Source organism: Ursus americanus, chromosome 1 (assembly GCF_024610735.1).
Source record: "Ursus americanus isolate L20-20 chromosome 1, mUrsAme1.1.p, whole genome shotgun sequence".
Classification (NCBI taxonomy): Eukaryota; Metazoa; Chordata; class Mammalia; order Carnivora; family Ursidae; genus Ursus; species Ursus americanus.
The window spans coordinates 53116882-53133640 of NC_142127.1; the positions used below are offsets into that span (position 1 = coordinate 53116882).

The window sequence follows — 16759 nt, forward strand, 5'->3', positions numbered from 1 at the left end:
CCACTATGAGTAAAGCACTACTGAATGGAATGCAGAGTTGCATATAGAGGTGGCAAGCAAAGATACACAAAATCATGAAACACCAGGTTAAGTGCCATAAAAAAAGGAACCAACAAAGTACCATGGAGGGGCCAAGAATGAGGAGATTAAAAACTCAGTAATGGGATGCAGGAAGGGTTCATGGTAATGGTGGCATTTAAGAAGAACACTGAAAAATGGTTGGGGATCTAAATGCCTTTGTTACCTGTACTAAGGAACATGTGGCAGTTTTAAAATACAGGTCCAAAATTTGCCTCCCATCAAATGGGGGAAGGAGGATGTCTATGTCTCCTCCCTCAATTCTTGCTCTGTTACTGTTTTACCAAGAGAATATAGGTGCCCCAGTTTTCAGGACTACTCTTTGTCTCTTGGGCTGCTTGCTCTTAAAACCCAGCCACCACGTTGGAGCAAGTCCAAGTAACCCATAAGAGAAGTCTATGTGGAGAAAAACTGAGTGCCAGCACCAACTTGTTAGCCATGTGCATAAGACATCTTGGTAGTATATCTTCCAGGCCCAATCAGGTAACACCAGGAGATGTGAGGCAGAGATGAGCGATCTCTGCCAAACCTTGCCAACACTGCAAATTCATGAGCAAAACAAATTAATGTTGTTCTAAGCCACTAAGTTTTGGGGTGGTTTGTTCACACAATAGATAACTGTAACACTATAGATACAACACTTAAGAACACAAAAAAGTGAATTTACTGTTTTGCCAGTGTTTTCCAGATTTTCCAAATCAAACGTACATCTCAAAAAACAGCAAAATATGAAATATCACTCCCTTTGTTGTCAAGATCAAAAAAGATTAGTGATTTCTACTTTAATCTTCTATATATGCCACAGAACACAAGTGAGTAAACTCTAAAAACCTACTTAAGTTATAATCCATTTTCTAGAGCCATTAAACTTTTCTGCAATACTTATTGATTTCAAATTTAGCTGTGGGAGAATACAATTGACTTTTCTCTTGTTAATTTCATTAGTAGAGATGCAGGGTTATGTATAAAGGTAAAAAAGAGTGCATATGTAGCTCCTTTTTGAAACACATATAGGAGAGTCTATTAAGGATTTATAGTCAAAAACTAATCCTAGAACCTTGCCATTAATGATAACTGCACCCTTTTCAAGTTCAAGCATCCCACTCTGAAACCACAGTTACCTTTCCAGATTAATTCCTCTATTATTCTTTCAACTCCAAGAGGATCTATGATCCATTAGTTATTAAATAATTACACTGTTAGAAAGTAAATATTTTAGGCTTGCAGACCACATACAGTTTCTCTTGCATATTCTTATTCTTCTTTGTTATTTTTTAGAACGCTTTAAAAATGTAAAACCAATTCTAAGGTCAAGAGCCGTATAAAACAGGTCTTGTAGTTTGCAGACCCCTATATTAATAATACCAACACCTCTGACTGTCCATCATGTCCTTATTTCCTCTCATGTCCTTATTTCCCTCATGATGATCTTAGATTCCTTAATACATTGTTATAATCACTCCCCTGTGAATAATTTCACCTCCCCTGCCCCTTTATCACTTTATTTAATCCATTAGGTAAAACCCCAACACTGGTTAAGACCAACTCTCTTCCTACTCCACACCTGTACCCATACAGCTAAACACAACTGGAAAACATGTGCAACCATGCTTTATATTCATTGACTGTCAACTAACTTACTTTTTTTTTCTTTCTTTCTTCCCTTCCTTCCTTCTTTCTTTCTTTCTTTATAAGTAGGCTCCACACTGGGCGTGGAGCCCAACATGGGCTTTGAACTCATGACCTTGAGTTCAACACCTGAGCTGACACCAAGAATCGGATGCTTAACCAACTGAGGCACCCAGGTGCCCCAAATTCATGACTGTTAACTTTAAGTGGACATCAGTGTCCCCTGGCATTCCCACATTTTCCTAATCCATTTACTCTCTCACTCCCCTAGAGATTTATTTTATATATTCTCTTCAGGCCCCCAATAACATCTTCCCCATTCTCACTCTCATTAAGAATACAGATACAATGAAAAGACAATTCCCACCACTTACCTGTATCTGCCCATGTTCTCTGTCTTCACTCCTTACTACTGATGAACTATGCATGCTCCCATCAAACCTAACTCCCACACTTGTACATCAAATCCCACCCCTTCTTGCCTCCTCATCAATTGTGTCCATTCTCTCCATCATCAATTATTTCTGGTCTTCTAGGCCATTCCCAGTAGCATACAAACATGCTATTTCTTTCATACAACAAGTTCATCCACATACACATAATGCTTCCCCATCCACTCCCTCTTATTCAAAAGAATAGTCTCTTCTGTCTCCAACTTCTCTACTCCCTATTTTCTTAAGCGCACTCTAATCAGGCTCTTGCCCTCATTCCTCCACCAAAACCATTATTTTCAAGGTCACTATGGACCTCAACATTGTTAAAATCAATATTCAATTCTGAACTCTAAACTTAATTGGCAATGTTTCTCATAGGTGACCACTACCCTGAAACACTCTCTTTAGTTAGCATCCAGGACCCCACATTCTCCAGGGTTTGCTCTCACTGACCACTTCTCAGTTCCTCTTTATGGCTCCTCCTCATTACTCCCAACATCTTAAGGTTAGAGTGCTCCACGGCAGCCTTGGTCCTTTTCTCTTTTTTCTCCACATTTACATCCTTGGTAATCTCATCCAGTCTCATTGTTTTAATACAGTCCACATATTGATGATACCCAGATTTATATCTCCAAGCCAGATAATTCCTCTTTGCCAGACTTATATTCTATCATTTCCTTAAAATATCTACTCGAATGTCTGGCATCTCAAATGCACATGTCCAAAATCAAATCCTGTTCTTCACCACATCATCTCAAACATCCCCCCCTTCCCCAAAAAGTGCTCCTCATGCAATTTCTAACATCTTGGTAAATGACAACTCTATCTTCCCAGTTACTCAGGCCAAAATCCTAAGTTATCTCTGATTCCTCCTTCTCCCACCCTATATCCAATCCACCAGGAAATCTTTTGGGTTCTAACTTCAAAATATATACAGAACCTGACTTCTTAAACCACCTCCACTGTTACTGAACCAAGGTCCAAGCCAAATCAATGCTATCCTAGATTACTATAATAGGTTCCCAAGTAGTTTCCTTCTACGTTTGTTCCCTTTACAGACTCAACAGAGTAACCTTCCCTTTAAAACATAATTTAGATCACGTCAATCCTCTGCTCAAAACAAAAACCATTTTTTTTAAGTAATTGAAAACTGAAATTCTTACAATGGTCTATACTCCATAAGGCCCTACACGGCATGATCCTTTTTTTCCTCTCTTACTGCCCCTCCTATTAGTCTCCCCATTGTTCATTCCAGTGCAGTCATACTGGTCTTGTTATTTCCACAGCAATCTGGGCATGCTCTCTACTCAGCCTTTGCACTTGCCGATTCCTCTGTCTGCAATGTTCTCCCTTCAGATATCTGCATGGCTCATTCCCTCACTTCTTCCATAACTTTGGTCAATTTATCAATGTGGCCTTCCCTGACAACTTCTTCCTCTCCCACTCCCCCTGCTTGTGTTCCCTCTCTCGCTGGCTGTCTCTATCTCTGTCAAATAAATAAATAAAATCTTAAAAAAAAAAAAAGAAAAGAAAAAGAAAATTACAGTGGCAAATACCATTTTTTCATTAAATCCAAATTTTGTTACTTTTTTTTTTTTAAAGTAGACTCTACACGAAGCATGGAGCCCAACACAGAGTTTAAACTCATGACCCTGAGGCCAAGACCTGAGCTGAGATCAAAAGTTGGACACTTAACTAACAGAGTCACCCAGGCACCCCAAACTTCATTACTTTTTAATCTACTAAGGACAAAGCCTTCCCAACTCTCAGTCTATGATTCCTACAGAACTAGAATAAATGCTAAACACCGAAGTACCATATCATTCTATTAAATGTAAATAGGTATACATACACATTTATCTGCCTTTTATGTTCATTTATTCCTTCGTATCAAATAATAACACTATTTTCTAAGATCAAGGTCATGAAAAACAAGGAGAGTCTGAGAAACTGGCACAGCCAAAAAAGCCTAAGACATTTCAACTAAATGTAATGCAGTATCCTGGATGGGATCCTGAAACAGAAAAGGGACATGAGATAAAAAACTAAGGAAATCCGAATAATCTATGGGTTTTAAGTTAATAACAGTGAATCAATATTGGTTCATTAATTTTAACAAATGTACTATGTTGATGTAAGATGTTAATAGGGAAAACTTGGTACAAGGGTATATGGGAATTCTTTGTACTACCTCTGCAATTTTTCTGTAAATCTAAAAATATTCTAAAAGATTATTAAAAAGGAGGAGATGGTCAGGTTACTATTGTGTTCAGTAAATATCACACTCCTTTTAGTGCTAAATCTAAGCAAATCGAAGAATATTATTCTCAAATTTTATAATCAATCTCAGTATAATATATATCATTAACACTAAGTAATAAAAAATAAAAGATATCTTCTATACATGAATCACAGTTCTAGTTCAGCAATCATGCAAGAGTGCTAGTAAAATATATATATGTACTTATTTTACTAGCTCTCTTGCATTATATATATATATATATATATATATATATATATATATATATATATATATATGCATACACACACACACACACATATATTTTATACTTTTTCCCCCCTTTCTATTTCCCACCAGTTCAGAAACAGGTAAAAGACAAAAAGGGAAGAAAAGAGAGGGAGAGAGGAGAAAGAGGGGAAGGAAGGAAGGAAAGAATGAATGAACAATGGTTCAAGCAAAGACATTAATATTTGACTAAATTCACAGGAACACAGAACTTAAACATAAATACAATGTATGACTAAGTCACCTACAAAATGATAAGAACCTAAAAGAGATCTGAAAAGATTAAACAAGAAAACTCAATTATAATTCTCAAAAAGTAGAATGAAGTTGAGATATAGTTTAGAATTTTTTTAAATAAGGAAAAAATTCCGAACACCAATTAGTTACTACAGACCTGGAAGAACTAGTAATACTAGAACAGGACACTCCAGAAGAAATATTTTTTAAAGAAAAAAAAAAAAGCTTATAAGCTTAAGGTCAGAAACTATATTATATTCTTCTCTGTATTCTCCATGGTGTTTGCACTTAAGAATTATTTAAAACGTTCTTTTAAGTAAACAATTTATTTATATTATAGCTAAGGGTTAATTCTCCCTAAAAGGATATCCAAAAGCAGTGCCACAGGAATCAAGAGCACAGAGACAAGCAATGGTTTTTCTGTAACTACAATATGATATCAGAAGGAAAAAATGTATTTGGGTTTCAAAGCTTCTAAGGAAAAATGAATTTAGATTTTTCAAGGAAATTACGTTGCCTAAATATTAATAAGTACTTAAGAATGTCAGTAAAGAGGTCATATGTCTTTTCTTTATGAGAGAAAAGAACAGATTATTTTAAGTAACAGCAAGAGCTTTCTGCAAAATACCACATTTAAAAAATATATTTCCTAAAGTTATTTTAAAAATATTTTTGAAAAGTTAGTGCCAGTTATACAAAGGACTGTAAAAATTATAGAACCCTGGCTGATACACCACTCTTTTTAAAATTACTAGAAAGTATAAATTATAGAAAAATTTGAATGGATTATGTAGGCAGGAGTTTCAGAGCAAGTATCTAATTTATTCTAATCATATGTAAACTTTTACATGCATCAAAATTTCAGGCTCATATTTCTATAAACCAAATCCTACTCATAGAAAATGGGAGTGGGTGGGATTCTTCCCATATAGCCCTGCCAATTAGAAAACCTAAAACTATTATGGCTTATTTAGTACCCATGGTCCTTGTGAACATTTATAAAGAACTGACTTCTCAAAGTTCTAAATGTCATCCTAACATTATAAACCAAGCTATAAGGGGCGCCTGGGTGGCGCAGTTGTTAAGCATCTGCCTTCAGCTCAGGGCGTGATCCCAGCGTTCTGGGATCGAGTCCCACATCAGGCTCCTCCGCTAGGAGCCTGTTTCTTCCTCTCCCACTCCCCCTGCCTGTGTTCCCTCTCTCGCTGGCTGTCTCTCTCTGTCAAATAAATAAATAAAATCTTTAAAAAAATAAATAAATAAAATAAACCAAGCTATAATTCTGATGATTAACAGGAATAGAAGTTTAAATTTTTAAAAATAATATATTCTATATTGCAATAAAAGCCTTATAAACTATATTATTATATTCTAGAGAAGAGAACAAAGAGGAAAGCCAATACAAACTCAAAAATATCTTTTCACATGTTAGAATTACTTCATGTAGCCACTTAAAATAATGACTTTTTAACTTTTACATAATATTTAATGATATAATAGTAATGGCTTAATAATCTGGTAATATAACCTCAAAAAGAAAGAGTTAATGTTATTATATGGCAGTAATTCCAATTTTTTCTAAATTATTAGAAATTCAAAATTTCTAAATTATCTTATTATCCTAAATAAAAGTGTTCTTAGAAGAAACTTCAAGCTTGACAACAATCTTCATTAAATTCCTCAAAAACAAATCATAAAAATGTAAGAATTTTCTTTTTTTAAAAGATTTATTTGAGAGAGAAAGAGAGAGCGGGAGCATGGAGGGGAGAGGCAGAGGGACAGGAAGAGAGAAATAAGCAGACTCCATGCTGAGTGCAGAGCCTGATGCAGGACTCAGTATCAGGACCCTGAGATCATGACCTGAGCCAAAACCAAGAGTCAGTTGCTTAACCAACTGAGCCTCTGAAGTGTCCCTGTAAGAATTTTCATAAGGTATTCTAAGAGATTCTCATGTGAAAGGGGAAAAAAACTTACAAAATACTGGTGAAATTATTTAAATTTCAAAAGCTTAAAACCAATTATATATTTAATCTCAACAGATAACATCTTTACTTTTCAACATATTCCTGAAAAATCAAAATGAAATAAACTTATTGCCATCCACTCCAAGTCATAACCCATATTACCAAATATAAATTAACATAAAAGCATTCTACATAAGTTTTTACACACCTCTATCACACTTTTGAACTCACTTGGATAAATATGGATCTTTCCAACAGCAGCAGCAGTTTCTACAAAGTTATTTACCTTGTCCAGGTCTTGCAGTTACAGCTGCTCCAGCAGATGGCGGCTCAAACTCCTGTCAATTACAATAATGTTATTACAGTGACCTACTACAATGCACTATTTATAATAAAATAGCAGTGATATAACAGCCTTACCTTTGCTTTCTTTGAGTCTGGATCAAACCTTTCAAGAATTAATTTAGCCGTTTTATAAGTTTCTTTTTCCATGACTTCTTCAAGCTACGAACAAAAATTTCCATAAATTGCCACACTTCAAAACATACACATGACTTATTTTTATAAGTCCTATTCCAAAAGTGTTCAAGTACAATGCTTAAAATAAACAACATATAATATATCCAGATAGCATCAAAGACTTCCTACATTCAAATAATTAAAATCCAGATTTTAAAATGGCTTCTAAACTCTAATATGTTACTTGTATTTAACAGCTTTACTGCAAGGAAATACCAAATACTGCTAATTGTTTACATATAATGAGGAGAATAATTACATGCACCAACTTCAATAATGGAATGTGCAAAAATCTATCAGCCATCATTATTGGAAGTTATTAGACATGACAAGCAAGTGACAGGCAATTCCTCAGATTTATTTCCTCATAGCACTTAATGCTATTAATTTAAAGAAGGTCGTTAGCCAAGAGCTTTACAAAATAAAATCTCTGTGCCAATTAGCTGCTGTCAGCATCGATTTTAGATTATTTATTAGCAGAAGCAATTAGCTTGCTGCAAATGCAGTGAAAACTCACTCACTGGGAGAACAGCCATGGAATTTGCTCAAATGACTTTAAAAGCTGAAGCTCCCCCTTTTTTACTTAGATTCAAACAACTTTAGAGGGAAAAAAACCATAGTAAGAATTTAAGTAAAAATTTTACTGAGTTCTATACTCACAGTAGGGACTGTAATTAAAATGGTTCATTACTATAGCATTTTATTTACAATACACTCAAGTCACTCTATGGCTTAATACAGGGTTTAATTTAAAAAGCAATAACTAGTAAAGTATCATTTTAGCAGTTATGGCCCAATATCAGAAAAAGTTTAATTTTAATACAAGACAGTTGTATTATGACAAATAGATAATGTGTAGAAGAAAATGCTTTGTAAAAATTGGAATGGGACCTTTTCCTTCTCAGTGACCACTGATAGACACTTAGATTCATTAAATGTCATATTTATTCCAAAGGTCATTTATTTTAGAATACAAAACAGAGCACATTTACCAAGTTAAAAATATAGTTAAAAATATGCTACCCAATAGTAGTTAATGGATTCCTCATTAAAAACTCAATCAACATTTAAGAAGCTAAGTGCTTAGATGAATGATTTAACCTTGGTTTAGTGAAACTAAAACATTTTCCTAATTATTTCAAAATTATAAATTCTCAAAACAAGCAAATTTAATGTTCTGATGTAAAGGAAATGTTTGCAGTATCACTTTAAACTTGAGAAAAACTGGGAGTCAAGATAGAAAAAGGATACATCATATATCCCTAAATCAATATAGCCTTCATGGAATCTACATGGAATATCAATGAACTAAATTGCTGATCTCTACAAATTAATTTTTGATGTTTTAGACCAATGTGGTGGCAACAGAACTTTACATAATGATGGAAATGGTTTATACCTTCACAATACAGTAACCACTAAACCAGATGTGCTTAGTAACCACTAAGCTTGTGCAACTGAGGAATTTCAGAATTGTAATTTCATTCCATTTTAAACAATGTAAATTTAAAAGATACATGGGCTTTTGGCCACTGATGTGGACAGCACAGTTCTAGACAAAGATGATTGCTAGGCTTAAAAAGATTAGATAACACAGTGATTTTTAAAACAACACAAAACTCAAAACCAAAATGCCACTTCATCAAATGACTGCAACACCTGGTACATCATTCAGAAAATATTCATGTTTATGTTTATGTCTATGTTCATGTAAAGTATCTTCAATACAGTCATTTTTTAAAGCACTAAAAGATGTAAATCTATTCTCCTTTTCTTTAGCACTTCTAACAAAACTTTTTCACATAATAGCTTAATTAACACATGTATCCATACAACATTTTATGTTAATAACTTGTTTTAAGTAGAGACATTCTGATCAGTGTAAAAAACAAACTTTAAACTCTGAAGTCAGAAAAAATCTGGGTTCAGAGCATATCTCCATTCTTAATTACCTAGAAAGACTTTGAGCAATGTCACTGGCCTCGGTGTCTCTTTTTGTAAAGCATTACACTAATATTTTCTTCATAGCACTGTTAGGCACTTTAAATATAATAATAACAGAAAGAGTCTATAACAGTACCTAACACAATAACACATAATCGTCAATGATACTCCAATTATTCAGAATCAGTCTGAAAACAACAGTGTTTCCAAACACCCAAAATATTCATCCCAGCATTCAGGAATAAAAAATTAGATTCTCAGATTTCTCTAAAATACAAGTTGCTTTGTTTTTCATAATATTTTTATTTATTTTTTTTTTAAGATTTTATTTATTTATTCGACAAGGACAGAGACAGCCAGCGAGAGAGGGAACACAAGCAGGGGGAGTGGGAGAGGAAGAAGCAGGCTCATAGCGGAGGAGCCTGACATGGGGCTCGATCCCATAATGCCGGGATCACGCCCTGAGCCGATGGCAGACGCTCAACCACTGTGCCACCCAGGCGCCCCTGTTTTTCATAATATTTTTAAAAATTTTAAATAGTAATGATATTCGTTACCATTCGAATGATTAAACAGAATGAATGATATAACGAGTGAATTGTTGTTCTGTGATAAATTATACTAAAAGTTTCAGAGCTTTTTATTTAAAAAAGAAGATAAACAGTTTATTATGAACCAATATTTTGACAACATTATATATTTCAGTAACATGTAAAAATTATTTCTACTTGATACAGACATTTCATCATAGACAACACTAAAAGAAGGGAAGATTAACAAACCAATCTGAGAAAAAAATTTTAATTTTAAAAGGTAATCCTATAAATATTTAATATTTAAATTATCATGCTTGAAATATAATTTTAAAACACACAAAGCATCAATTGCTCTATCCAATATTCTTTATCTTTGCTTTATGGCAAATATTCTAGATGTAGAAAATTTTCTTTTGTTATATATTGACTGCTCAAATTATTAGAAGTGAGCCCCAAAGCATCTTTAACTCAGAGCATTAGGGTACATGTTGCATTATTTAAACTCACCTTTTTATAATGATGAAAATACCGTCTGTTTACCCTGATTTGGGTTATACTGCTGAAATCAATATTGTTTTTACTAGTTCGGATTTTACGTCATTTTCTGATTTCACAAAGGAGTATTCCACAATAAGTCACATCTTTTCTCTCTGCATTTCTTCTACTATAAATTTACAAAGACCTATAGCTAGCCTACAGTGAATATTCAAATACTGGAAAGTGGCAGCAAACATTGTTAGGTAATATAAAAATACAACATTTGAAACTTCTAGTGAGGTCAACAGCCCTACGCAGAATTACATGCTGAACTTGCTAATTTAAGGACTTCTTTTGCTTCTAAAATTTATTTCACGGAATGTCATTCACAGGATTGTACATAAAATATGCCATATGTATAACCTTATTACTACTTATTTGCAAGAATAGCTCACTATTAACAAGAGACAGGGCCCATAAAACATAATATGGCCACAAAAGCAAGACTGACTGATTAATTAGATTGTAAGACTTCTCTACTACATGCTCCTGTCCTGTTTGCACAAATGTCCACATTAACCTATAGCTCAGCATGTCAGTGTTTCTTGCTCTTTCTTTCAATTGGCATTAGTGGATTCCTTTGAACCAGTAACATTTGTAGTTAATTGTTAGGCTATAATACTCAGAGAATTATAACACTTCCTTCCATGTTCCTAATTTCTCAACTGATTTTTCTCAGGATTCAGAAAAACATAAATTTCCTGAGAAATGCCAGAAAGGAATTACCACACAGAAATACTATTCTTGAGGGGTGGCTGGGTGCCTCAGTCGGTTGGGCTCAGTAGGTCGACTCTTGGTTTCTGCTCAGGTCATGTGATCTCAGGGTCACAAAATCCAGCCCTGCCTCTGGAGCCTGCTGGAGATTCTCTCCCCTTCCCTTCCCTCTCCCTCCCCCTCCACTCATCTCCCACCTCCCCTACCCCCCACATTGTGTGCCCACGCACTCTCTCTCTCTGAAATAAATAAAATCTAAAAAAAAAAAAAAAAGAAGAAGAAGAAATACTATTCTTGGAAAAGTACAGCATTTTCATGAACCCACTTAAATTTCAACTCGTGTTCTGATGGATCCTGATTTTGAACTGTTTTGATGGAATGCTCATGGATGCAAAGGGATTAATCTATTAAACAGTAATTTTTTCTAAAAAAGCTGAATGCTTTTTTGAGCAGCAAAATGTACACATCTAGACTTGGGAGTTTTTTAGATAATTTAAGATTAATTCTTAGCTTTATTTTAATAAGTAAATACTTACATTAAGTTCTTAGATTTAAAACACTGTCAAGATACTAATTTTCCTAAGTAACCTTTTAATCAATTGATAATTCATGTTTATTCTTACGAATTACACTTAAACAAATTACAAATTATATTACAAACCTATTCAGAATAAAGAGACACATCCCTAAGGAAACCGCCTTTAATAAAATGTCAAGTAGTAAATATAATTTGTATTCATTTTGTTATTGAAAGAGGAGGGATAGGCGTTGGATAATTTTAGACTCATAGTTATTTTCCTACAGGCATTTCAAAATAAAAGTATTTTTAAAGCTAAAAAATGTAGAGTTTAAACTTAAACATCTATGAACAAGATCAGTTTTTATTACATTTAGCTTTTGTTCAGAAGAAGTGCCCCTTCTTTTTCTCTCGTTATCAGCACAATGATCAGCAAGCACCATGCTCCTTACTAACTCACCCCTAACACCTATTGTTCTAAACAAAGTGTAAAGCAACTCAAACAAAGCAGCTCTGTTAAGGGCTTGAGCAATAAAGGCCAGGGACTAGTTCCCAGTAGCAACAGTCATAACCAACAACAGTCAAGTCAATGCAAATTGTGTTCCCTATTAATAAAATGAGTTGGAGCAGCCAACTTATTTTTCTTTAATCATACTGCAAGAAATATGACATACTAAAGCAATTTTGATGCCTCTTGAACCATTTAGATACAGACAACTGTTGACCCATGAACTAAAGTTTCCAACTGTGAGACCTAGATGAAGCAGCTTTATGTTGTGATTCCTTCAAGGGCTATTAAAGAAGAAGTAAATAACTTGGCTTGTCTTTCCAGAGTTTTCCAAATCTGCTCTGTTACTCTATTAAGTTTTTGCCCAATTACTTGTTCTCTAAGATTCTGCTTTCTGGTCATGTGATAGCACTGATATTGGGTCAGCGTCTCTTCGCTTAATTTTTTTTTTATTTTCTTCTTTATTTTTCTTTTTTCTTTGTCTTCCTCCTTGTATTTTCTACTTTAATAAAAATTTCTCCACTTTGGTACAAGTGGGGCTTGACTCTGATCACCTCTATCAGCTCTTCTTTTTATCACATCAGCAAACCAAACCAATCATATCACAACTTCTATATTACTGAGAACCATCAGTATTTCCTCACTTTGAATTTCCAGCTGTTACATAATGCATGGAATGCAAGAAATATTGTAAGATATAAGGGAATATTTCTATGTTTCAAGACCATTAAAAATGCCAATGCAATGTTGATAAATAATTTACAGAACACTGAAGAAGCTCAAACAAATAAATCCTTTCAGAATTAAAGTTCCTTTATTTTGCAAGCACTTAAACCCTTAAGACCAGTGTCTTTTACAACCAATTCACAAAACAATTTTTTAAGCAAGCTCTAGGCCCACTGTGGGGATTGAACACAACCCCAAGATCAAGAGTTGCATGCTGTACCGACCAAGCCATCCAGGTGCCCACCAAGAACAATTTTTACATTAATCTTAACCTTCATAATTTTTATTAGTTTCATACATAATTGTTACTTATTACATGTTACACTAAAATACATTGATCATATGCATTTGATTAAATTTCATTAAGTTCCTACATAACATGCCATTGCTATCAATTATCATTTTCATACTTCAAAAATAATTATTTAAAAAAGCATATATAAATTCAAGTCAAATACCAAGTTCAATTTACTTATTAGAGAGTATGATATATCACCCTCTAAATATCTAGGGCCCTTCTTCTCTTATGCTTGGCCCCCTTTCCAAACATCTGAAGGACGCATCTAACTGGCCCCACAAGAGATACCCAGGTGATCAGAGCTGCTGATAGAAACTGAAAGAAAAAAAATTCTTTCTTTCCCCTTTTTCATATTAAATTTGACTTTTACAACCAATTTTCTTGATTCCCTCTCTCCTAGCCTTACGTAGCCTTATTGTGTCCAGAAAACCCAAGAAGTGACATCCGTAGATAATTGATCCTATTTTGACCCCAATAATCAATCTGGATACCCACCTTTTTACCCCTCTGCCTCATTTAATCCTCCAATATGATTCAGTTACCCGCTTCTCAGCTTCAAACTGCATAGATTCTTAGATGTAAAAAAAAGTCCACATAACTTTTTCCTGTCAATCATTATTAACTAGCAAAAATATTCATAATTTGGCTTCATCATTAAAATGCTATCTAAAAGCATACTCGTTACTTGAATAGTCACTACTTACAAGAGATAAACATTATTTATTCAGTTCTTAATGTATTTGTTTTATATAAATTAATTTTAAATCAGTAACTTACTATTTTTTTCTTCTGGGATTTTAAATCATCCAATGCTTCATCTAGAAAACAAGATATAAATCAAAGCTAAATCAGCTATTAAGATACTTGGATATCTTAAAAACAGTATGCCAAGTGATATATATTAAGCAACCACAAGAAAACTTTCTTATTTTAGAATTTCTCACTGATGTGTACAGATAAAAATTATTTCAATCTTTTTATATATATATATCTCATATTATTGCCTATATATTACAAAGCTAAATAGGGAAAAATGACTTTATATAGAATAAAACACCTTTCAAAAATTAAAAAGACCTAAACATATTATCAAATAAAATTTAAGTAATTATTCTTAATTTTTAATTAAATTTATAAATAAAATTATTATTTCTTCATTAAAGTTCTGGGGTAGCAAACATCTGAATACCCAAATCAAAATATATTATTTATGTAAAAATCCAAACACAAACTTATACAAAGATTTTACTATAATTTTTCAAAATATTTTAGTTTTTAATGTGTTAGCAGACTTACTACTAAAGGGGAAAAAAAAGTCTGCTAACATCTTTAAAGAGAATAATCATCTATAGTTAGATAAGACCAACCAAACATTTATCCCTTAATCCAGAAGTCAGCAAATTTTTTCTATAAAGGGCCAGACAGTAAATATTTTAGGCATTATGGGCCAAAAGGCAAAATCGAATCAGTATTTTTAAAGCAAAAAATATTTAAAAGCAAAAAAAAAATCAGTATTTTTAAACAGCTTTCCACAAATCTTTATTGATAAAATTCAAATACAATAATAATTGAGTTCAGGTTTTTCGTAACATAGGCCTATCAACGAAAAGAACAGAATTATTTTCTTTTGGGTGAGGAGACAACATTTCACTTAAATTAGGTTCAGAGTTAGTGTTCCCTGTCATCAAAACTGCAAATATTAATATGCTAATGTTGATCTATCATGAGGTTTTACACATTTGATTTTTGAAAATGTTTTTTCACACATATAGGTACTGCTAAATACTGAAATCAATCCACAAGCACATGATTTTAATTGAGTATATTCATCGTTTGGAAGGCACTTACAGAATTCTTTAATTCTTCTATTGATATTTGCCTTTTCTTATCATTACATTGCAAATTAATCACTTTCAATTGAAGATAACTGGAAGGCCCTCAATTGTACAGTTAAATGGATTTTGAAATATGGAAATTTCCTTTGCACTTCATGAAGTCTAAAAATCACTGCTGGATCACTTCTCTTTTGGATAAGATCAAGTGTGAAAAACACCGCTGGAACTATCGTTTGAGCTTAAATCACATACTTGCTGCAAATTTCGGGGGGAATGGAGATCTTGCTTCTTGTTTTAACTTTTTGCTGTCTTTTTAAAAAATCACTTTGTGTCATTACAATGATATTTGTTTTCTAAATGACTTTATAGCCGTATAGGTTTTGCACATAAGGATTGTTATGTCTTGCAATCTTAGGTTGAATTCATTAAGAACCATTATCAACTCTGCAGCAAAAGCTAATTTTCCAAAGCCAGTCAGCATTCAATCACAGTGGTTGAAGGTGATTCTTTTCATGCAGAAATATTACACTCTAGGCCCTGAGCTCAAAATATCACAATAAAACTTTACCACTGCTGAGCCATCAAACTGCTGTGGGGCTGGGCAGGTTAAGATAGACAGCTTCTATTTCTGATTAAAGTTCACGTAACTGATAATGATTAAGTTCATGAGAGTAAATGAAGCTCCCCATTGACACTACTAATTTAATAACACATGGTAGATTCAAATATGCTCAGCAAAGTACCCACTGTCACATAACACCATGAACAACCACAAAATTTAAACACCTTACAGTTTCACAAGTTTCTAATTAATCCAAATAAGCCTTTTTCTGCTTCCTATGTTTTTTTAGTATAGTTGACACACAATGCTACATTAGTTTCAGGTATACAACTTAGTGATTTAACAAGTTTAAACATTATGCTGTGTTCACAAGTATAGCTACCATCTGTCTTATTACATCACTATTACAATATCACTGACTGTATTCCTTATATGCTGTGCCTTTTATTCCCATGACCTATTCACTCCATAACTCAATGCCTATATCTCCCTCTCCCCTTTACCCGTTTTGCTCAATCTCCCACTCCCCTCTCTTCTGGCAATCATCACTTTATTCTCTGTATTTACAGGTCTGATTATGCTTTTTGTTTATTCATTTTTTTAGATTCCATTTATGAATGGAATCATACATTATTTGTCTTTCTCAGTCTGACTTATTTTACTTAGCATACTATCCTGTAACTCTACCCATGTTGTCTCAAATCATCTTTTTTCTTGCTGTGTAATATTCCATTGTACATGTATATATTTATATACACATCACATTTTTCCTTATCCATTTGTCTATTGATGGACACTTCAGTTACTTCTGTGGTTGTTGTAAACAGTGCTGCAATAAACATAGGGGTGCATATATCTTTTTGAGTTGGTGTTTTCATTTTTTTCTGGGTAAATACCCAATAGTTGAATTACTGGATCATATATTTCTATTTTTAATATTTTGAGAAGCCTCCAAACTAATCTCCACCGTGGCTGTAGCAATTTTCCACCAACAGTACACCAGGGTTCCTTTTCTCCTATATCCTCACCGAAACTTGTTTCTTATCTTTTTGATTTTAGCCTTTCTAACAGGTATAAGGTAATATCTCACTGTAGTTTTGATTTGCATTTCCCTGATGATTGGTGATGTTGAGCAACTTTTCATGTGTCTGTTGGCCATCTGGATATGTTCTTTGGAAATATTTTACCAACAAT

General features: G+C 33.5%; 1 protein-coding gene across 3 annotated transcripts in view; it reads right to left on the bottom strand.

Annotated features, from left to right (window-relative positions):
* LNPK (lunapark, ER junction formation factor) overlaps positions 1 to 16759 on the bottom strand; it is an 81237-nt gene that overhangs the window by 30938 nt on the left and 33540 nt on the right. For all 3 annotated transcript variants that reach the window (XM_045806149.2, XM_045806151.2, XM_045806150.2), the window contains exons 6-8: positions 13946 to 13986; positions 7290 to 7373; positions 7156 to 7207 (exon numbers count right to left, since the gene is read on the bottom strand). In XM_045806149.2, coding sequence (XP_045662105.1) covers positions 7156 to 7207; positions 7290 to 7373; positions 13946 to 13986 — 177 coding nt within the window. The remainder of the gene's footprint in view (positions 1 to 7155; positions 7208 to 7289; positions 7374 to 13945; positions 13987 to 16759) is intronic.